This window comes from Megalobrama amblycephala, linkage group LG12 (assembly GCF_018812025.1).
Source record: "Megalobrama amblycephala isolate DHTTF-2021 linkage group LG12, ASM1881202v1, whole genome shotgun sequence".
Classification (NCBI taxonomy): domain Eukaryota; kingdom Metazoa; phylum Chordata; class Actinopteri; order Cypriniformes; family Xenocyprididae; genus Megalobrama; species Megalobrama amblycephala.
In genome coordinates this window covers 7,530,637-7,555,432 of record NC_063055.1, presented here as the reverse complement: position 1 = coordinate 7,555,432, position 24,796 = coordinate 7,530,637, and the positions used below count along the sequence as shown (strand labels likewise).

Sequence of the window (24,796 nt, the reverse complement as noted above, 5' to 3'; positions counted from 1 at the left end):
CTAAATAAAAAAAATAACATGCATTTTGTATTATCTCCCTTATTTTGTTAACATTTTCACAGATTCTGGAAGTGGTTCACATACTTTTTCTTGCAGCTGTATAATAAATACAAGTTTCCTATAGTCAGTCCTATTTACTACTAGGAAACTGAGGAAATTTTGCGTTCCGAGTTCAGGCGTGTCATACATTTTAATATGGCGGAGGGCAGAATGATTGCATGCTGTGACTGGTATTCCATATTGGTTCCAAAAAATAATAATAAAAAAATTCAACAAACAAAAATGTATCTCTAACAGCACTTATAAGGCTATAGTATTTTCCAATGTACAATACATATGCATCCTACCAATTTACCTTTCTGCAGCTTCACCTTTACATGATGCCAAACAAGGAAAATATGAGAATATTTACATAGAAGTACACATTCCATATAAAGCTGCGTGTTATATACTGTTAAATGTTATATATATATATAAGCAAAACATTGATATTGTTCATACAGCTCCATATAAATGACCTAAACACAATCATTATGGTCTTAAAAAAAACATGTTTAAATCAAACTACAATGGCGACAGGCATAGTAGACTTTCAATAGAACATTTATTTTCCCACATGAGAAAATACTGTTTGAGACAGGTTATTTGGTGGGTAGGTAAAATCTGCAGTTTATACAAGCTTAAAATTTTTCCATCTTATAAACAGTGAACAAAAGCTACACAACTTTCTACAATAAATACAAGGTTCTGTGCTTGATGGTGAAAAGGGATTTTTACTGTCTAACAGCAAGTGTACAATACATCATCATTAACCATCCAGCATTCCACCTTGAAATCTTAAAAAGAACTAAACCAGAATCTGAAAGCACATGTGAAGTAAGATCTTAAAAGCCTATTCAATAGTTTATCATCTTAAATAAGAGATCTGATTTCCATCTTGAACCAATATAATTTAATTCCTTTATCTCTTTACGGTCCATAAATAAATTACTTTTTTGTATCAAAAAATGAGAATATATATTTAACCATAGACAACTGTGAGTTGGTACATATACACATACATACATGATTGTATGCCGGTAATGTACATATATATGAACACACTCACACTATCTGATATCAAAGACAAGCAGGATACACTATGTAGGAAGTCAGTTCATCTGAAAATCTTTTTACACATTTATACACAACCTTCATTTCTTCATTCCTCCAGGCAATTTATTTCACAATAAAGAGAAGAAAGAAAAAAAAAAAACATTAAATTAGATACTATATGATAAAAAACATACCTATTTACACAAGTGTCTTTACAATATACAAGAAGTGGTTTGTAAAACTTTAAAAAGTAAAAAGCTATCTTAAGAAAATGGCAGTGATTCATTCAAACGTTTATATTCTTTAAGTTCATTCACTGAATCATTTAAAATGATTAATTATTCAGAAATTAATTGCTCTGAATGTACCCAAATGCTAAAACTATGGGTCTGGGTGGTTTAGACTCGTCATCACCATAAAGTGACACCTCATAAAAACACAAATCATCATAGAAACCGCCGCCCTTTCGTGACCCCGTCCTAGGAAACATCCTAAACCTGGAGAAAGAAAAAAACTGGACTGAATCTGAAATGACTCAACCATTGCAGAGCGTTGTGTCTGGATCACATGGATAAACTAAACTGACTGATCAGGAGTCTAGTACCTGGTGCACTAACCAAAATGGCTCTGAGCCTGCCTTAGAAAGCCCATGTGAGTGGTACGTGAGGACAGATGTGGTTGGCGTTTCTGTTCTACATGAAGTTTGAGCCGACAAAACCATGATCTCCTCGAACTCGGCTCAGATGGATCATAGCTCGGTCGTAGGCCACCTGCACAGACTTCCGGATACTGGTTTTCTTGCCCTCCATCATTCGCAGTTTATCAGCCGTGTCGTCAACGCCAAGAGGGATAACCTTATCTCGTGGCAACCACTGCCTGCAGATACAGACACAAGAACATCACTGACAGTTCCTTCTAAAATCCTCAAATCCAGTAGATACTTACAATGGATATTTGGAAAAGCAAAGTCTGGTGGATAAAGCTAAAGGAAAACAAAGTAAATCTCCAGTGCTGTGCTCACCAGGTGCGTTTGTTGTCGAAGAAGAGAACCAGGAAGAGTCTCTCGCCAGCTTCTTCCTGTCTCTGGTCCCCCAGGCGCAGTACATCGAGCGGAGGCACAGGGATGGGCACACCGTTATGCAGCAGACCCTCCTGAGGCATGTCTGGATCTATGATCTACAAAACAAGAGCAGTTTCAACCATTTATTTAACCTTTAAATGTCAGTGGTTTGCTACTACACTGCGCTAAACAGTTCACAACCCATTTGATTTATTAGACATTTGCAAAAAAAAAAAAAAAAAAAGGAAAAAGAAGTAGGTTATTTCTCACCAAACTTTTTTTTTTTTTTTTTTGCAAAAACGTAGGGCACTCACTTTTTTGAGTACCAGACTGAAAAGTTGAAGAGAGGGATTAGTAGTGTTATCATAAAAATGTAACACTTAAATAATTTATTTTAATAAAATAAAAACCGTAAATGTATAATAAATAATAAAAGTATTCAAAATAGAACATTATTAACTAGAAAATTATTTTCTTTGTTTATCTACACAACTGCAAGAGGTTTGGGAGTATTAGTTATATCATAAAAATGTAAAATCTGAATCAAATAAAAACAAATCAAAATCTAATAAATAATAGCAATCAAAAAACATTTACGGAAAAAAAAAATTGTTTACCTGCATTTTCATGTGACCACTCAACAGAGAACCGTGAACATGTAATTATGTTGTTAAATGATGGCATTATTAAACATGAATTTCTCAGGGGTGTTTTAGGTCAAATGCGTTCGGCTGACAAAAAAAAAAGTTCAGGAATGAATCATTTAGAATGAAACCGGGAATGTGCATTAATGAAGTAATTTTTATTTTAGGCTCATCTCATCATTATAGTGAAGGAATGATAAAATTCTCTCAAGCCTAAAAAATGACTTAAATTAATATTAAAATGCTCTCATTTTTTAAAAAGTGGACCTACTATGCCCCTTTTTACAAGATCTAATATAAATCTCTGTTGTCCCCAGAATGTGTCTGTAAAGTTTCAGCTCAAAATACCCCACAGATCATTTATTATACCATGTTGTAAATGCCTATTTTTGAGCGGAAGCAAAAACATGCTGTTCACATGCATGTATCTTTAAATGCAAATGAGCTGCTGCTCCCCACTCCCCTATCCAGAAGAGGGTGGAGTCTGTACAACTCGTGCTTCGGATACTCTGCCAAAAACTAAAACATCTGTTTGGTTTTGATTATCATCTCTATTGCGGTCACACTCACGTGACATTGCAGTTCTTCAGCATCATTAAAGTTTATTATCTGCATGCGTTTTAAAGCCATATCAGTTTAAACTTCTGATATATGGTTTTCTGAGCGCACACATCTGAAGCACGCGCACAGAAAGCTGGGAGACGGCGCGTCGCATGAGTATTAAAAATACTCTCATGTATTATTATTGAGCTTAAATACACACAGGGTTATGTCAAAAAAAACACACAAAGTTCACATAAACAGTTATGTCTGTAAACGTAAACAGCAGGGAAGGAAATTGCATGTGTATATTAGATCTGTGTATTAAAGTAAAAGCAGCGTAATATTGCTTTATATGCTGTTAATATGAATCAAACAAAAGAAAAACAAAACAACAAAATAACTCACTGCTCTTGATTGAATAACTTTAGTAGCTTTAATAAGAATACATTTCTTACATAAATGCTGCTGTTAAATGCTCTGGCGAGAAGATAAACATGGCGGACTGTGTACAGCTCACTCAGAGGAGGAGCTAAGCTAACAGGACAAATTCGGTGCCAGTTGTGGGCGGGGCCTGTTCCAATGTGAAGTAACATTGGAGTAGATTCCTGAATGGCTCATTTTAAGACACTGTTTCAGATTTATGGGGAAAATAACAAACGGAGCAATGGATTTTTACCACAGTAGGGTGGTTGTGTACACACTGCGGTATGTACACAAAACCAATACAAAAGTGAATTTTGCATAATAGGTTCCCTTTAAAAGATAATGACTCTGAATAATGGTCCAACATGCAGTATGAATGTAATGTGAGTGTAGAGTGCCCTCTCTCACCAGAGCAGGATAGGATGGATATCCTCTGCTTTTGGCCCACACCAAATCCAGAGGTTCAGGTTCAGGCGCGTCCCCGTTCGACAGCACATCTACATAGAACAAGAATCATAATAACCATTTGCGCACTCGAAAACAAATATATTGACATTTCATTTGGATTAATTTCTTACCAGTCCCAGTGTAGTCACAATCTCCGTTAACAGTTTCTAAGAATGGTACTTTGGACAAAGCAGGTTTCCCTCTGCTCTTTTTAGGAGGTGAGACACTGAAACCAACAGAATTTTTTTTTTTATAACTGCATAAATAGAGTTAACCGAGCTATATGATGCAGAGAGATTTTAGTCTTTTCTTTTCCTCTTACAGTTCTCTGAGAGTCGGAGAGGAGCTGCATTCTGAGTCAGAGCCACCATCTTTGTGCTTTCTGAATCCATTTGTGAGAGCTAAAAAAAAATATATAGAGAAAAGGGTGTTTAGGAAAGGTTAAATAAAAACGAAATACCCATACCACAATTTCAGTTGTCATGAAATATAGGATTGTCTATGCTTTCTAAAATTAAAAAGATAAATAAAACAAAAATACATCCCACCAATCTCCCTCCAGGCCTTCACCTATTTATGGAAACTGAGATAAAAAATGTGTTTGTCATGGTTATGTTGATGCAAGCATGAGCACATTTACATATTGTGTAAGGTCATTAACAGATGACAGCCATAAAGGTGCAAGAAACCTTGACTAAGTGGAAAAAACAATAAGGTAAAAACCATGTAAAATAACGACTATTCCCACTGTAAATGGCACAAGTAAATAAAGCCTGATTGCTAAACATCTCAAAATGAAAAAATTGAAACAAAAATTTCTATTGTAATTTTGGAGTTCTTCTAAATATTACTACAAATGTACTCATACAATAGTAATGTTTCTTATTTTGTTTAATATTTTATTTAGTAATAAAAATAATTTATTAATATTTTATATCTAATAATATTTTTATATATAATAATAATATTTTATATATAATTTATATATATATATATATACATATATATATATATATATATATATATATATATATATATATATATATATATATATATATATATATATTTTTTTTTTTTTTTTTAATTTTTCGTAATTGCATTTTAAATCACAAATGCAATTTTCAATTTTTATCAGAAAAATACCAATTACATTTTACCCCAAGTTGTGCAGCCTTACAAGTAAACATCATAAGATCAGTTGTAATGGAGCATGTAACGCAGTTGTTTTCTTTACCAGGCTCTAAAGTGAGTCGAGGGGGCGTTCTCTCACGCTCTGGACTACAGCTGCGACTTCTCGCTCTCTGTTTGGCCAGGGTTGATATGGGCGGAGGTGTTGAAGGTTTTGGCTGGGCTGAAGTTTCAGCCTTGACGGTGGCGATGCAGTTTGGTGTGCGTGCAGGGTCTGGGTCAGTGCTGATGGGCTCCTCCCTGTTTCCATTCTGCATCTGATTGTCTCTCTCACGTTGGAGCTTTGCTCCATTTTTTGCTTTTTTGAAGAGGACGGATGTTCGCCGCCCGACTCCGCCCGTGGTGGGCCGGGCCAGTAACTCTGTGGTGGAGAGGCCATTGATCAGTTTGTTCTCAGGCGGGCGGTCCTCAGGTTTGGTGCAGCTGATCACAGGTGCGGCTTCTGAATCGGCCTCTTGGCTCTCGCTGTTGAGTTTGAGGCGCTTGGGTGGGCATGGGGAGGTCCTGGGGTCGGATGTCATGGGTCGGAGGGTCGGTGGTTCTTGGGGTGTATCTCCTGGTGGAGGGGACAAAGCCAGGCCTGTGGGCTCCAGAGTTGGTGGGGGAGTTGATTTACAGTCATCTGGATAAAAACAGGGACAGACAGACGTCAAGAAAATCTGGAATAACACTGGCATTGTGGGGGACTGTAAAATGTTTATTATTTTTCCTAAATACCCAAATACCCCATACAATATACTAGTACAACAGTAATTTTTCTTGTTTTGCTTAATATAATTTCTAGTAATAATACAAATAATAACGATAATTATTATTTTACAGTCATACATATATATAATCACAAATTTTTTGCCGTGTGGCGTGTGAAAAGAGACATCTAAAATTGATCTCAAGGAATGGAATTAAGCAATTCTGACTACACTTTATGATTTACGATAGTAAAAGTTAATTTTGAGTTATACATGACGAAAGTAATGACTTGCAGCTCATGAGTAGGTCAACAGCTCATTACATTATAGTTACTTGATTAAATCAGAGTTCAAGACTGATTTGTGACTATTTTTGACCAATTCAGTGACGTTGTGATGTAACAGAAGTAGCAGCAGATCTTTTCTTCCGTATTGTGATCTACATCCAGGTGAAACAGATTATCAGGTGGGGGGGAATGTAGGATGGGGACTTCAATCCATCGATTGTTGAATGAATGAAGGTGGATCTGAATGTGAGCTTGCAGTTGATTATAAGAAAGGGGTTTAAGCAGGCCAAATGATTGGTTGGCATTTTGATTAAAAATTACAAGGTTAGTTTTTTTTTAAATGAAATGTGCATGAATTAATTATTTACAATAAGATCAATAACATGATCTTAGAAAATAGGGTGAATTTTCATTTTATGGCTGACTCAGGAAGAATCAGGAAGAGTGTATATGTTCAAATACCATTTATAGCATTTTCATTTTATGGCTGACTCGGCAAGAATCGGGAAGAATGTACAGGTGATGGTCATATAATTAGAATATCATCAAAAAGTTGATTTATTTCACTAATTCCATTCAAAAAGTGAAACTTGTATATTATATTCATTCATTACACACAGACTGATATATTTTAAATGTTTATTTCTTTTAATTTTGATGATTATAACTGACAACTAAGGAAAATCCCAAATTCAGTATCTCAGAAAATTAGAATATTACTTAAGACCAATACAAAGAAAGGATTTTTAGAAATCTTGGCCAACTGAAAAGTATGAACATGAAAAGTATGAGCATGTACAGCACTCAATACTTGGCTCCTTTTGCCTGAATTACTGCAGCAATGTGGCGTGGCATGGAGTTGATCAGTCTGTGGCACGGCTCAGGTTGCTCTGATAGTGGCCTTACGCTCTTCTGCATTGTTGGGTCTGGCATATCGCATCTTCCTCTTCACAATACCCCATAGATTTTCTATGAGGTTAAGGTCAGGCGAATTTGCTGGCCAATTAAGAACAGGGATACCATGGTCCTTAAACCAGGTACTGGTAGCTTCAGCACTGTGTGCAGGTGCCAAGTCCTGTTGGAAAATGAAATCTGCATCTCCATAAAGTTGGTCAGCAGCAGGAAGCATGAAGTGCTCTAAAACTTCCTGGTATACGGCTGCGTTGACCTTGGACCTCAGAAAACACAGTGGACCAACACAAGCAGATGACATGGCACCCCAAACCATCACTGACTGTGGAAACTTTACACTGGACCTCAAGCAACGTGGATTGTGTGCCTCTCCTCTCTTCCTCCAGACTCTGGGACCCTGATTTCCAAAGGAAATGCAAAATTTACTTTCATCAGAGAACATAACTTTGGACCACTCAGCAGCAGTCCAGTCCTTTTTGTCTTTAGCCCAGGCGAGACGCTTCTGACGCTGTCTGTTGTTCAAGAGTGGCATGACACAAGGAATGCGACAGCTGAAACCCATGTCTTGCATATGTCTGTGCGTAGTGGTTCTTGAAGCACTGACTCCAGCTGCAGTCCACTCTTTGTGAATCTCCCCCACATTTTTGAATGGGTTTTGTTTCACAATCCTCTCCAGGGTGCGGTTATCCCTATTGCTTGTACACTTTTTTCTACCACATCTTTTCCTTCCCTTCGCCTCTCTATTAATGTGCTTGGACGCAGAGCTCTGTGAACAGCCAGCCTCTTTTGCAATGACCTTTTGTGTCTTGCCCTCCTTGTGCAAGGTGTCAATGGTCGTCTTTTGGACAACTGTCAAGTCAGCAGTCTTCCCCATGATTGTGTAGCCTACAGAACTAGACTGAGAGACCATTTAAAGGCCTTTGCAGGTATTTTGAGTTAATTAGCTGATTAGAGTGTGGCACCAGATGTCTTCAATATTGAACCTTTTCACAATATTCTAATTTTCTGAGATACTGAATTTGGGATTTTCCTTAGTTGTCAGTTATAATCATCAAAATTAAAAGAAATAAACATTTGAAATATATCAGTCTGTGTTTAATGAATGAATATAATATACAAGTTTCACTTTTTTAATGGAATTAGTGAAATAAATCAACTTTTTGATGATATTCTAATTATATGACCAGCACCTGTATATGTTCAAATACCATTTATAGTATTTTCATTTTATGGCTGACTCGGGAAGAATGTATATGTTCAAATACCATTAACCAAACTGAATGTCATGAAAACCATTTGTTTCCAGTATTAAAACAAACAAACAAAAAAAAAAAAAAACAGAAACAGAATCCTGGAATAATAACTAGGAAGAAACTGAATTCTGAATACCCAATTCTCAAATCCTAGTCAAGTTTTACCCTTATCTGATGACGACGAAGACAGGTTATGTTCACCATCCATCTCTTTGTCTTCATCCTCCTCCTCATCTTCCTCTTTGAGGTCTCCATTGAGCATGTGCGAGTTCCGCGAGTGCTGCTTATAGCGGACGTTATTGATTTCTCGCCGCAGCAGGCGGATGCGGCGTGTACGTGCGCCACTCGAGCGCATGGACGTCACCACGTCTAATTTATCTAGCAGCTCCCTCAACTGGTTTTCCGTCGTCATGTGCAATCGATTATCAGGGTCTAGCAGCGTGTCGACTACACACACACAACAAAATCAAACCATTAGTAACAAAAGAAGCTAAATTACTATTACACTGTAAGTCAAGTTACTATGATAAAATTATTTACAGAAAATGTTTTTCTAGAAGAAAACATGCCATGTCGTTCTATGCAGCTGCTAAGGTGTTGCTTCAAGAAATCTCACCCAAATGTATGAACTTTACCACTGCCAACAAGTTACTTTTTTAGTAAATCTTATATGATTTCTTGTGAACTACTCACCATCTTCCAAAGTGCAGCGGTAGTAGTCATTTTTGTGTGGCGATTCTGCCAGGTGCATTCCCGTGTCCAGGTCAAAGCCTGTACTCTGGGCTTGTCTCTGAGTGTGCCTCAGGATAGCGCCCCCTAAGTCCCTCAGACGTATTGCAGCTTGGTAAAACACAGTGTCTTTAGCATTGTAAAGCAGGCAGTTGGAGATCATGAGGTTGAAATCAGCCTCCAGGTCAGCGACAGAGCGATATTTGTGAGCTTCCAATTTGGATTTTATGGTGGAGAAGTCCATGGGGTGCGTGATGAACTCCAGGTAATCTGGGACCTGAGAAGCCAATAGCACAGTTTCTGTTTAAGGCTTGAAACTTCCATTAACATAAATGACTAATTAAGATATTAGGATTTTAATAAAAGTAAATTGTTATTTTAGAAATCTGAATGGATCAATCTGTTTGAAGCTGTTGTATAATAGCAATATTGTTATGAATGAAATTGATCTAACATTTATAATATTACAAGACATTTCAAATTCAAATGTTTCAAAAATTCAGTAAAAATCATGAAAAAAAAAAAAAAAAAGTAGTTTCCACAAATATTTCAAGCAGCACAAGTTTTAAACATTGATAGTAATAAGAAATGTTTCTTGAGCATCAGCATATTAGAATGATTTCTGAATGATCATGTGACACTGAAGACTGGAGTAATGATGCTGAAAATTCAGCTTTGCCTTCATAGGAATAAATTACATTTTAAAATATTTTAAAACAGAAATCACTTATTTTAAATTGTAATAATATTTCACAATATTACAGTTTATACAGTAAACTGTGAGCATTCACCTTTGAATGGTAGTGTCTATGAATGTATATAAATATAGACAGACCTCTTTCAAGTTGACAGGTTGTGCAAATATGTTTGCTGTATCCTTCTCCTGAAGTTGGTCTAAAGTGGACCGCAGCAGTACCAGGACCGGAGTTAACTTATGCTCAGTCACAGCCTGGTGAATCTTCACCTACAGAAGCAACACTTGGTTATAGTGAGACACCTGGCTAATTTTATATGGTCAAGGTGACATATGAGGCAGCAGATGTCATTAAACAAATCAGTAACAGGTCAAATTACTTCATGTCTGTGAGCTGTCTGTCCAATAAAATGTTCTTCCCAATGTGAACATCTCCTTCCCTTTTAAATTATAATAATATTATAATAGCAAGTAGAAAATCACGGTGTTGTCAATGTGTGTTCAGTGGCACTAATGTAGATTATTTCCTTGTCAACCACCAATTAGGTGAAAGGATGTGGTTGATATGTATTCACCTTAAAAATGTCTTCATCGCTTCATCCATTGTATAAGATGTCACATGTGGTTTTGCCAGGCTGAAAAAGCAGCCAAGTCAAAACTAAAGAAATGACTAAGTCCAATCGAGCGTACAATATTTGCCAAATCAAGTAACAGTCTGAGACTTTGGGTCGTTTTACACTGCGGCGTAACGGCAACAGCAGGCTGGTGATGGTTTCACAATGACAGAGCTTCGACTTTCGACAGCAAGAAAGAATTCTGGGTTGCAACATTGAGTATTCTCTTTGATAACAGCTATAAATTATGAAATAGATATTGGGAGTGAGTAACTGAGAATTTTTTCCAAAAACCAATCAAGAACTAGTACAAATTTGATCCCCACGGATTTTAATTTTCATGAGAAGGGGTGACACATTTATACCCAAATGGTAATTTACATTTAACAAATTGTTGTATTAACTGCTTAATCATCTGGATTTAGTAAGATTTACTGCCAATTGCACCAAGCCAAATGTGTGTCTTTTTTCATTCAGTAGTTGACTTCAGCATTTTATGTTGCAAATGACCATATTCATTGATAGTTTAATGGTGCATTTTCAATTCAGCTTGCTACATGGGGCAAAAATAGGCTCAGTGCTGCTAAGGCATGCATTTTGAGTTCTGGAAACTGTAAATATGAGTGCTGGTGGTTTAGTCCAAATTCTGAAGAGACACGATCGCTTTAGATTATGAACAGATTGAATTTAGGCTTTCCGAAGATGAATAAAAGGCTTACAGGTTTGGAGCGCCATGAGGGTGAGTAAATGACAGATTTTTCATTTTTGGGTGAACTAATCCTTTAAAAACATGACTCGGGTTCAAAATAAGCTAAGGTGCTAAGGACTTCACGAGTTAACTGGTTATCATTATTTATTTAAGATAACTTCATCGACTTCATTATGCAAGAATACACTATTATATTCCTAGTGTTAGTCCCACTCATTTGCAGTGTCCGCTTCATTATCCGCACACACACATTGGACTTGGCCCAGGTTTTACACACTCACACTCTCACAGCCAGTTTGACACATCCAATCCACCTAACAAGAAAAAACTCTAATCATATGAAATGTTTCAGTAAGTTACCTGCTCTCTCTTTAGTTTTTCTCTCTTGCGGATGAGCTCAATCAGAAGTCGCGCTCTCTCCAAATCATGACGAAGCTTCTGCCAGTATTTCAGCTCTTCTCTCACAGCATTCAGCTTTTCATCTGGCTCCGCCTATACACAGTTTATAAGAGCCAAAGATAAGCACAAAAAACACATAATATTGAAGTTGTGTTTATGGAGTGTTGCTTATGGATAAAACTAGGGCTGCACAATTAATCAGATTTATTAATAATATAGTATATCCTATATTATTATATAGTATAGTATAATATTGTATAAAAATAATAGTTATCAATAATCATAATAAAAAGAACTTATTATTGTTTTATTTCATATCAATATATAGTAAAATGTTTGGTCAAATTGTGCAGCCCTACAAACAAGCACTGTCAACCTGGAGCTTTAAACAAATAAATAAAACAAAGATAATATCGCATTTTAAAATCATGAGTTTTATCACAAAAATGCAATTAGATTTTTCCCCCAAATCATGCAGCCCTACCCACAACATTTAAATATGCATAAACACTGACCTGTTCTGCACTCCTCTGGCCCTGCAGATGCGAATGTAAACGACGAATGAGAGGCACTCCGTTGCGTGACTGACGCTTAAGTAACCAATAGTTGTGAAGTCTCTGCATGAACTGATTCTTCTTCTGTATGATCACATCTTTAGAAATTTTGTTCAATCTGTAAAAAACACCAACAAAATAATTACATAATTATTAAATATTTATCAAGCGTATTGTTTAAAAAATATTTTAAATATGTATACTTGCATATATTTTTTATTTAGCTGACCAAAAAACAAAAAAAAACAAAATGCTGTTTGGATTTATATACGCAAATGCTTTAGAGTCTATGACTGGATCAATATTGCAGGGATTATTATGTTTCTAGCATGTTATATTTTTGGCAACGGTTCTTCTAACCCTAAAAGATGGAGTGTGTAGATTTTAATTTCTTAACCATGTAGGAAGACACATCATGGCCATATTTCAGGATGAAAATATCAAGATTCATCAGGCTCAAAAAATTGATGCACCTCTCGATGGAAATAAATGTTGTGATGTTATTTCCATCAAGAGGTTCGTCAATTTTTGCTCAAGATCTTGTATTGACAGTGCAAGAGGTGAGCACTCTGTAAAGTCTACTGCAGCACATCCCAAAGACTTTCAGTGAATTTAAGGTCTGGACTGAGAGGCGCCAATTCATGTGTGAAAATGATTCTTCATGCTCTCTGAACCATTCTTTCACAATTTTAACCCTGATGAATCTAGACATTGTCATCCTGGAATATGGCCATGATGTGGTTGTTGTTTAAGAAATGAAAAGCTACACACTCTATCAATTAGGGTTAAAAGAACTGATGCCAAACATAAAACATGCTAGAAACATAATAATCACTGTAATAATGATCCAATCATATACTCTTAAGCACTTGCCTATTTAAATTCAAACTGCAACTCTTTTTCTTGGCCGTGCAGCGAGATATATATAATATAATATAATATAATATATATATATATAATATAATATAATATAATATAATATAATATAATATAATATACACACAGCCCAGCCAAAAAAAAAAAAAAAGGGGGTCGCTGTTTGGATTTTAATTGGCAAATACATAAAGGGTTAGTTCACCCAAAAATGAAAATTCTGTCATTAATTACTCACCATCATGCCGTTCCAAACATGTAAGACTTTTTTTAATCTTCAGAACACAAATTAAGATATTTTTGTTGAAATCCGATGACTCAGTGAGGCCTCCATAGCCAGCAATGACATTTCCTCTCTCAAGATCCATTAATGTACTAAAAACATATTTAAATCAGTTCATGCGAGTAAAGTGGTTCAAAATTAATATTATAAAGCGACAAGAATATTTTGGTGCACCAAAAAAAGTAAATAACGAGTTATTTAATGATGGCCGATTTCAAAACACTGCTTCAGGAAGCTTCACAGCATAAATGAATCAGCGTATCGAATCATGATTCAGATCGCGTGTCAAACCGCTAAACTGCTGAAATCACGTGACTTTGGTGCTCCGAACAGCTGATTCATTTGTGCTCCGAATCTTCCTGAAGCAGTGTTTTGAAATCGGCCATCACTATATAAGTTGTTATTTTGGGGTTTTTTTGGTGCACCAAAAATATAATATATAATATTAATATTGAACCACTGTACTCACATGAACTGATTTAAATATGTTTTTAGTACCTTTATGGATCTTGAGAGAGGAAATGTCACTCCCTAAGCAGGCCTCACGGAGCCATCAGATTTATATCTTAATTTATGTTCTGAAGATGAATGAAGGTCTTACGGGTGTGGAACGGCATGAGGGTAAGTAATAAATGACAGAATTTTCATTTTTGGGTGAATTATCCCTTTAAGAATCTATGAATAGATCATTATTACATTGACTATTATGTTTCTAGCATGTTTTATGTTTGGCATCAGTTCTTAAGTGATGGAGTGTGTATCTTTTAATTTCTTAAACAACCATGTAGGAAGACACATCATGGCCATATTCCAGGATGACAATGTCAAGATTCATCAGGGTTAAAATTGTGAAAGAATGGTTCAGAGAGCATGAAGAATCATTTTCACACATGAATTGGCACCTGAGTCCAGACCTTAACCTCAGTGTAAGTTTTTGGGATGTGCTGGATTAGACTTTACAGAGTGCTCACCTCTTGCACTGTCAATACAAGATCTTGACTAAAAATTGAAGCACCTCTTGATGGAAATAACATCACAACATTTATTTCTATCGAGAGGTGCATCATTTTTTGGTCAAGATCTTGTATTGACAATGCAAGAGGTGAGCACTCTGTAAAGTCTCCTCCAGCTCATCCCAAAAACTTACACTGAGGTTAAGGTCCGTGCCAATTCATGTGTGATAATTATTCTTCTTCATGCTCCCTCCCAACAATTCTTTCACAATTTGAGCCTGATGAATCTTGACATTGTCATCCTAGAATATGGCCATGATACATCTTAATACATGGTTGTTTAGGGTTAAAAGAACTGTTGCCAAACATATAACATGCTAGAAACATAATAATCACTGTAATAATGATCCATGCATAGACTTTTAAGTATTCGCCTATTAAAATCCAAACAACGATTTTTTTTTTGGCCAGGGAGTATATATATATATATATATACAGTACAGTCCAAAAGTTTGGAACCACTAAGATTTTTAATGTTTTTAAAAGAAGTTTCGTCTGCTCACCAAGGCTACATTTATTTAATTAAAAATACAGTAAAAAACAGTAATATTGTGAAATATTATTACAATTTAAAATAACTGTGTACTATTTAAATATATTTGACAAAGTAATTTATTCCTGTGATGCAAAGCTGAATTTTCAGCATCGTTACTCCAGTCTTCAGTGTCACATGATCCTTCAGAAATCATTCTAATATGCTGATCTGCTGCTCAATAAACATTTATGATTATTTTCAGTGTTGAAAACAGTTGTGTACTTTTTTTTTTTTTTCAGGATTCCTTGATGAATAGAAAGTTCAAAAGAACAGCATTTATCTGAAATATAAAGCTTCTGTAGCATTATACACTACCGTTCAAAAGTTTGGGGTCAGTAAGAATTTTTATTTTTTTGAAAAGAAATTAAAGAAATGAATACTTTTTTTCAGCAAGGATGCATTAAATCAATCAAAAGTGGCAGTAAAGACATTTATAATGTTACAAAAGATTAGATTTCAGATAAACACTGTTCTTTTGAACTTTCTATTCATCAAATAATCCTGAAAAAAAATATTGTACACAAATATTTTGTACAACTGTACACATTAAATGTTTCTTGAGCAGCAGATCAGCATATTAGAATGATTTCTGAAGGATCATGTGACACTGAAGACTGGAGTAATGATGCTGAAAATTCAGCTTTGCCATCACAGGAATAAATTACTTTGTCAAATATATTCAAATAGAAAACAGTTATTTTAAATTGTAATAATATTTCACAATATTACTGTTTTTTACTGTATTTTTAATTAAATAAATGTAGCCTTGGTGAGCAGATGAAACTTCTTTTAAAAACATTAAAAATCTTAGTGGTTCCAAACTTTTGGACTGTACTGTGTGTATATATATATATATATATATATATATATATATATATATATATATATATATATCATTAAACATTATATATTTACCTGTGAGTCGGTATTTCTGGGACAGTGACCAATGGTGTTGTGACTTTTTTGGACACCTCTTCCTTCTTTCCTTTCTTCTGCTGCTGCTTAGAATCCAGTTTATTGCTTCGTCGCTGCTTCTTCAGCTGTGGCGTCTGCGTGTAGGCACTGCGACCCCTATTAGCCCTACACCCCAAAACCCTCCCCCCGGTTTCTTCATCATCCGACCCGTCCTTCACAGCCGGCGAGTGCGCCTCACAAAACGCAGTCTTTTTCACCGAAAACGTAGACCCATTCACAGTAGTCTCTCGGACTGGCTCTATTTTCATAAAGAGTCCCGCCCTCTGTGCACAGGTCACGTGGAAGGCCGTGTAACAGTTGGCCTTGTGGCACTGGATGGACGCTCCGCAACCTTTCTGCTTGCACAGGTAGCACGTTAGCTTCCACCTAGCCGGTGGAATGTTGTCCACACCCTCAATGGGCTCAAGGAAGACCGTATTGGCAAAACACACCTCAGGGATCCAAATAGCGCAGACCACATGTGCCCATCGTCCGTCGCTGGTCTGTTTAAATGCTCCGCCCCGGTTCGGGCAAAGCACGCAGTCCACCGGCCGAGAGGGCGATTGCAGGCAACAGCGGCAGAGCCACTGGCCCTCTGGGATGTAGGGAACTCCATAACACTCCTGGTGTACAGCCAGGTTGCAGATGTCACAGAACAGGATGACGTTACTGTTGAGACATTCGTCGTCGAGACAGACGCAGCAGAAGGCGTCTTCGTCAATGACGCTCTGCGAGGGCGCTTGGCTTCGTGACTCCAAGAATGACTCCTTTTCCAGACGGTCTATCAGGAGTTCGAAAGTGTCAGGTGATACTTGAGGCTGGCCTTCTGATGCTCGTCTATCATTCACCAGCTCCAGCCACGCCATGTCCTCCTCGTCCATGTCATACTCCGCATCCGTGTCCAGCTCTTCACCGGACTTCTCAATATAGCGGTAGTATGCCGAAGGGCGAGGAGGCGCCTCGACCGGTTCATATGACTCCTGTTCTCTGAAAGTAGGCTTGGGTAAAGCACTGTGGTGGCTGTTCGCACTTGACTGCGTCTGAGATTGTCCGTGAGAGTTGGAGCAGTGGTTTTGTGATGAAGACGACGACAACTGTTTCACATCCTTCTTTTTACCCCTGTGGGCCGTCGATCGGCGCGGCGAGCTGACAACGGCGGTCACCGATGTTTGCTCACTGTTTTCTTTGTTGCTGTTGCATTCTGCAATATCCTGAGCTGTCATCTCATCTTCAGTGATCACAATCAAGGGGTCAAAGATGCTGATCCGATGCAGCCTTCCATCCAGGTCCACTTCCACAATTTTCTGAGCCTGGGCGTACGTTAGGGTTTCTCTGGTGGGTGAAACTTTTAGCCGGTAGGGAGAGGGTGAGCGTGGCTGTGATGCCCCCATACTTGATGTACCCGTGTCCGCGGCATCACTTTGGCCCCCGGGCAGGCCTACCCTCCGTCGTGGTTTTCTCATGGGCACTCACACCACGCAGCCCCTTGTACCTTGACCTGTATAAAAAAGAAAAACAACAAACATAAGATTTCTTATTTACAAAACATGACAATACCAATGTGCAATTTTCACTCAATGTCTTGCCATGCCAAATAGTCAACAGTGAGAAATTTTCATACCACCCTTGGTTGTGTGTCTGTAAATACAGCATGCTTTCATTTCCTGGAAGTGGTCACAACCTGCATCATGACACGCTAATGATGTTCTTTTTTATACATGACTTTAAACAACACTGATATTGATAAATATAATATTGATAGATAGGCACTTTTTGTTGTTTTATCATACCATCTTTTTATTTTTACATCTTTGCACAATTTAAAAACAGAAAAAATTTAATTGTTTGCACAAACACATTTGGTTAAAGCTGCTGTCCATAACTTTTTTTGTGTTAAAATTTTACAAAAATTATATAATGAGAATGTACAACATGAATCCATTTTCCAAACCGTGTTTTTGTCTTACCCTGAATCATTATGGTACACTTATAATAAGTGTTTATATTCGGACTATTTCAGACCGGACTGGTAGGACCTGCCGCAGAGTATCACAGTAACTGTGTGACTCGCCATAGACATACACAGAGAAAAGTAGCTCTGGCTACAATTTTCTTCCACAAGACAGGTGAAGTTCTGTTTATTAACCACTAGGGGGCCAAAAATCGTGGACTGCAGCTTTAATTATATATTGTGAGAGAAATGTTCTAATTGTATTATGCTAATATGCATTATGTTAATAAAATGTATACAAAAATGTAATAATTTTGTTACATACTAGAATAAATATGATAAAAAAATTACAAGTTACAAACTATTCAAAGGAGCAAATAAGCCAATTAAACATCCACACAGTGTTTTGTATAAATGTAAAAAATAAAATAAAAAGATATTATGCCCTGTAATACTATTATTAATACCTATTATTCTTAAAGGTGCAATATGTAAGATTTCTGTCCGCTAGAGGTAGCTAGAGGCCTATTCAAAACAAATGCGTAACTTGACAGCAAGTTTGAGCGTGGAATCTTGGGACATGTGGTCTTCACCTCACAGCCGGCGGAAAAGAATTGGGATAGGACTCGGGCAGAAATCATGTTCATGGATGCGATTATTAACGTTACTGTAGTATGAAGCAGAGCAGGATCGAGTGTTGTGGGAGCTGAACAAGGCCGATGGAGCGATTGCGCAACACACGCCTCACGAGCAGCGGGACTTTTATTATGCCACAGTCGCCGGCGCGGCTTCTACTTTTCCGGTCATGAGTATGAGGTAACACAGCTCTGTTTATCATATTAGATACATTTGAGAGTGTTGAAAGTTATGTTATAATGTTACTCTGTGCATTCGCTCGGTGGCTGCTGTGAGACACTGTTGCACACTGCAGTAAGATAGATCAATATTAGAATATCATATTAAATGCTGGATGGCTTGTGTTGATAAATGGCATGCAATTCATTTTAAAACGTATTGTATGATGGAGAAAATTCTGTATTACTGTTACTAAAAATAAAGCTGCATCTGATTATGCTATGTTAGCCACTTGACAAAATAGTGTTTTTCTCTGAGGCATGGTAAAGCATGGTACTCGCAAAAAATCAAGAAAATTTGATTTAAACAATAAGACTAAATGTGTTGATCTATATAACAACAATTAGTTTTCTGTCCATAAACATAACCAAACCCTTGTCTATTAAAACATGTTAATATATTAAAGCATCTTTGGTGTTTCCATGGTTTCTACAAAATAAAACCGGAAACCGAGGGTAACGCGGGTATGACGCAATCGACAGGCGACTCCTCACACGTCCCGGAGCCTTGGTTAAAATTGCAATTTTCTCACGATTTACAAATAGTTGGAAACATTTGGGATATTGTAAGTACTCAAGTGAACAAAATATAACACTGGCCTAGCGGTTTTGGATATTTTACTGCAAAAATATTACATATTGCACCTTTAATATATGTTATTATTATAGTCTGCCACATTTTTATTTTTTTACATCTTATTTTTTTGTTTGCATAATTTAACTGGTCACTTTGTTGAAAGTATATGTTGTTTGTTTATATTTTATGAAAGAACATTGGTATTTGTTTATCACAAAAGAATATAGAAAAATGTTTACATAGTAGAATAAACAATACCACATAAGAATTAAACGAAAAACTAAAAAGTATTCAGGAGAGAAAATAAATATTTCAATTTTTAAAAATAGTAATAAGTTCTGTCAACCATCACGTGCTATTCACACTTATAAATCCATACATTTCACAATGAAATCAATATATAGGTACGCAAATATATCCATTTCTAGTTTAATTCAGTATACGACATTTGATTACACAAATTCATTGGAAGGATTAAGTTCAGGCCACTCGCCAACTTAGTGTGTTTTTATTTTTGCTGTCCAATGGGCGGGACTTTTGATCTCAAGGCCTCTAGCAGTTCGCCCTCTTTCTTTTAACGTTAAACCCACATTAAAACTGTATTTCAGGATCACGTCGCCGTTATACATCCTTAACAGCTGCCTCAAACACTTTAAGAAGCATATTACAAAACTTAACGTGGAGTTTTGAGGAATTTGTCACTGAAGTGAGACGACCACCAGAGGCTGCGAAGTTTATCAACCCCACATACTTAGACAACCAATCACAGCCGTCCACCCCCTCCGTCTAGCCAATCAGCTGCGAGAAAAAGTATAACACAAGCTAATAGTTAGGTTGAGCGTCCTCGATTCTAGAACGAAACGTCAGCCATATTTACAGTCCAAACAGAACTTCAGATTCAGCTAAGTTTCCCCGAGAACCCCTTACACGAAAATAAACAATGACAACACAGTTACCACTTCAGATTATAAAACTGTTACTCTGAGACAGAGTATACACGAATAAGCTCACTGATAAACTCCGAGGCGATCGAAACGCCGAGGCGGCTAAAGCTGGCGGGCTAGTTAGCCGCTCGAGCCCGGGTAATCAGCACTATAACGCCGCGTGCGGTAACCAACCAGCCGGCTGAGCTAAGCGACCGTTGACATTGACTTCACAAGTTGAATTGGTAACATACACAAAATACACCATTAAAAACAGACAAATTACCGTATTTTCTGACCACAACTTCCGTAGAGAAGCAGAATCTTTTTTGCGAAGGCTGTTTAAGCTGGCGGCTTGGCCGAAAAGCCGGTAAAAATTCGCCGATAAAATGTCTCTCAGTCCTCCATAATTTCCTCCTGCAAATATCTTCTGCGCACTCATGAATTTGGATTAATTTTCAGCATTTTAACTTCTGATCGACTCTCAGTTGGATTAGACGGGAGCAGCAAAGCTAGCTGGCTATTTTCAGCTTCGACTACTACAACCGTCGCTGCCTGGGTAGATAGTTAGTAGCTCGCCAGATACACAGGCAGAGCGGAGCGGAGCTTTCTGTCGAGATAGTAAGAACACGCCCCTTCGGAAAAGCAGGCCATCTACTCTGTCAGCTATACATGGGTTTCAAAGACGTCACTTCCGCTATGCCCACCGCCATATTTGGGACCGGTCACAGCTGCGCGCCCTGTTTAAGTCTATGGTGACAGCAGCTACAACTACCAGAGGAAGGCCAACAAAACGCTCTCAGAAGGTTCACAACAAGTTTATAATATATCTTGGATATGTGGTGCTGTTAGCCGTTTCAACAGTCGTCAGAACTTCAAATTTATTTGATTTATTTGAAAATATTATGAATTCTAGTTGCTGTGTTTCGGCGTGTTACAGGATGAACAAATTCACGACACCAGCTGACTACATTACTTAGTTCAAGTACATGCGTGCATGATTTTGTGCAAATATAAGTTGTAATTTTATGTATAGCTTGTATAAATATATATGAATTACCATAGGATGTGTCCTGTTGAGTTAATTAACCTTCTAGCAAAGCGCTTCAGTTTACGGGTGTTCATTCAGCGCGCGCAGCTCAAATAATACTGTTATCAAAATGAATCTGTTATTGATGTTATTGTATACAAAAAAAAATCTGTTATTGTTCATGATCCTTATTATTAATCAAACTATGTGTTGATGAAAATAATACTAGAATATAAGAGCTAGTTATTAAAAATAATGCATTCATTTTCTAAAAGAAATATTAAAGTTAATAATACTGTGTAGTAACGTTAAACATTTTAATGACTTAATCATTGCTGTTTGAGCTGCGCACGCTGAAGCTGAAGAGAATAAAAAAACCCATAAACTGAAAGTTAATTAACTTTCAACTTTTTAATTAATCAACGGAACACATCCTATATAAAATAATCCAGATATTAATACAAAATAAAAATATTACAACTAGTATTTGCACAAAATCACGCACAGATGAACTTGAAGTAACCTCATTGAAACTCCGAAACACAGCAAATAAGCCCAAATAATTCACAACGTTATTTTACAAGTATATACGATTATAATATCATGTATAAGAAGACAGTCCCAATCATATTAATGTTTTGTCTTACTTTTTGAGCGCTCGCACTGAAGCTATAGATGATCATCAGCTCTGTGGGTTATTTACCTCAACGAAACATCCTTTATGAGAATAATCAGATATTTATACTTAATAAAATTAATAAGTTTTATCTGTACAAAATGATGCGAATGCACAAGTGAAGTTTGAACAAGTTATGTAATCAATGTTTAACTCAGTCGACGCGCTCTTACCACAACAACACGCTGAAACAACAACACAGAGAATTCACAACATTTTATTACAATAGTGTCCTCGTTATAATGTTACGTAAATGACAGTCCCAGCAGTTATTAATGTTGTGCATTGCTGTTTGGCTGCCAGTGGTGTGGTCCCTTCTGAATGAAGCCAATAATTCTGCCGATCTAACTACTTTGGGATCAAATAAATTTGTAGTTCTGACGACTGTTGAAACGGCTAACAGCACCACATATCCAAGATATATTATAAATTTGTTGTGAACCTTCTGAAAGCGTTTCGTTGGCCTTCCTCTGGTAGTTGTAGCTGCTGTCACCATAGACTTAAACAGGGCGCGCAGCTGTGACCGGTCCCAAATATGGCGGCGATAGAATACAGTGACGTCACATGAAACCCATGTATACGACTAAATTAATAAAGCATCACGTTAGTGTTTATTTAACTCATAACGGGGGGTGGAAGTTTGTGACACTTGAGTGTGCATAGATGCAAGTGTGCTTCCCACACAGTTCATGCTATGGTCAGAGTTCACCACGACTTGTCAGCCGTAATGCATACAGCTCGAGTGGTTGGAGAAATGCAGATATTAGGCCAGTGAGCAAAGAGGAGCTACATATTACTAGATCAACGAAACAGGAGTATTTCTGTCAACAAACAGGATCAAGAACCCAGGCGTGTACAAACAAACAGTCTGCATGAGAGAGAGACAAATGACATTTTCTGTATTCAAGACAGGTATATTTCAAGTACGTTTGAGTTAAAGCATGCATTATCACATACAACAAACAATTAACGACATTAACCGTTTGATGCACAACATGGGTCAATTTTTTATTTTCTTTATCTTGGCAAGAAATTAATTTCATCATTCAGTATTCCAGGTATTCATCAATCAGCAAATCCTCATTTTCATTTTTTCTTTCTTTTTGAATAAAACTCAATTTTTGTATCACTACCCTTCTAATGCACAACATGGGTCTAAAATGACCCGTATTCTGCAGCATCTCTACTACAACCATTTCAGCCATTTTAGTATGGACCAGCCATACTAATACTCTAGATGATATTTTCAAATACACATCGAACCGTTGATCAATATACTTATTATTTCACTGTTGGACAGCAACCTTGTCCAAAACTGTTACTTTTCAGGAATACTGACGGACGTAAAGGGTGACCAATAGCATTGATTTATGACAAAAATTAAAAAAGATGAAATATATTATATAGTATATTATATGAAATATAATAAGACTTACATCCTTCAAATATACAAAAGCAGCTGAATAGTTTAGAATAGTTTTCTGCAGTAAATATGTTCCAACTTGCAAAAAAATTGCAAAGGTTTCTATATGGGTCATTTTGGACCCATGTGTGAAAAAATTGATGTAGAAAAATACAAAAACTGTTTGTTTATAAAGTAAGAAAGAAAAAAGAAACATAATGATTTGTGAAAATCAAAAACAAGATATTTAAGGAATACCTGGAATTAATAAATGATAAAATAAATTTCTTTCAAAGATTCAGCAAAGAAACACTCAGCCATGATTCAAATAACATAGGAAATTAATACGGGTCATTTTTGACCCATGTTGTGCATTAGATGGCGTTTTCATAGCTTGTGCATCAAAGGGTTAAAGCAAAAAAAAAAGAAAAGAAAAATAAGTCGACAAGTCTTTACATAAGATTCCTTATTTTATAACAGCTTCTTTTATCTCACACCAATGTGCTACTCAATACCTTGATGGTGCCATTTGTCATGGCCAATCAATCACTTCCACAAGCTAAGCATCCTGTCACACCTTTCAAAGGATTTGAAGGTGCAAAAACAAGCCATAAAGTCAACATGAGATTACAACTGACCCTCTTAATGCACATTGTTGGTCTTAATGTAAATAATTAGTCTGTGCATGTTAGTCCAAATGTTTGTCTCGGTAATCTTTCAATAAAATCCGATAATTGCACTTACCAGTACACCCACCCCCTCTTAACCATCTGTCTTGATTATGGAATTTAACTTTTACACCATTTTCACTATTCATTTAATTCCCACTGGATAAAAATCCCACTAGAAAATCAGGCAATGCCAGATTTTACTAGTAGCACATCCTGTTTTGCTCAGAAATACACCAGATTATTTAAGTAAAATGGGTTGTGATTTTTATTTCATGTTGACTTTAAGTAGGTAAAAATCTTACAATACTAAAGCTTTCTTTAAGTGTTTAACTGAAGTCAAGTCAGAAACAGTGGTTACAGTGTTTGAAAGCACATACACATATACAAAAAAAGACATATACAAAAAAAAAACTAATGTTACTGACAGAAGTCTCTTATGCTCACCAAGGCTGCATTTATTTGATCAAAAAACAGTAATATTGTGAAATATTACAATTTAATACATTTTAAAATGTAATTTATTCCTGTGATGCAAAGCTGATTTTTCAGCATCATTACTCCAGTCTTCAGTGTCACATGATCCTTCAGAAATCATTCTAATATGCTGATTTCCTGCTCATTTCTTATTATCATCAATGTTGAAAACATTTGTGCTGCTTATAATTATGTGGAAACCGTAATACATTTTTTTTCAGGATTCTCTGATAAATAGACATGTTAAAAAAAAAAAAACAGCATTTATTTGTAACATTTTAAATGTATTTACTGTCAGTTTTGATCAATGTAATGCACCATTGCTAAATAAAAGTATTAA

The 24,796-nt window shown here is 36.5% G+C and overlaps 1 protein-coding gene across 2 annotated transcripts; it reads right to left on the bottom strand.

The window, feature by feature from the left end:
* Positions 1-585: 585 nt before the first annotated feature.
* brpf3b (bromodomain and PHD finger containing, 3b) lies at positions 586-20,858 on the bottom strand. Of its 2 annotated transcripts, XM_048209198.1 has the most exons (13): positions 20,490-20,856; positions 15,860-17,396; positions 12,202-12,358; positions 11,648-11,779; positions 10,106-10,234; positions 9,235-9,547; positions 8,707-8,988; positions 5,447-6,022; positions 4,535-4,613; positions 4,344-4,438; positions 4,174-4,262; positions 2,117-2,271; positions 586-1,971 (listed from the first exon to the last, which is right to left on the bottom strand). In XM_048209198.1, the coding sequence occupies exons 2-13, from the start codon at positions 17,359-17,361 to the stop codon at positions 1,788-1,790; spliced, it is 3,693 nt and encodes a 1,230-aa protein (XP_048065155.1). In that variant the 5' UTR covers positions 17,362-17,396; positions 20,490-20,856; the 3' UTR covers positions 586-1,787. The 2 variants fall into 2 exon arrangements, with proteins under 2 accessions (XP_048065155.1, XP_048065156.1); XM_048209199.1 differs by lacking the exons at positions 586-1,971; positions 2,117-2,271; positions 4,174-4,262; positions 4,344-4,438; positions 4,535-4,613 and adding an exon at positions 4,620-4,795 and having other exon boundaries at positions 20,490-20,858.
* Positions 20,859-24,796: the final 3,938 nt, after the last annotated feature.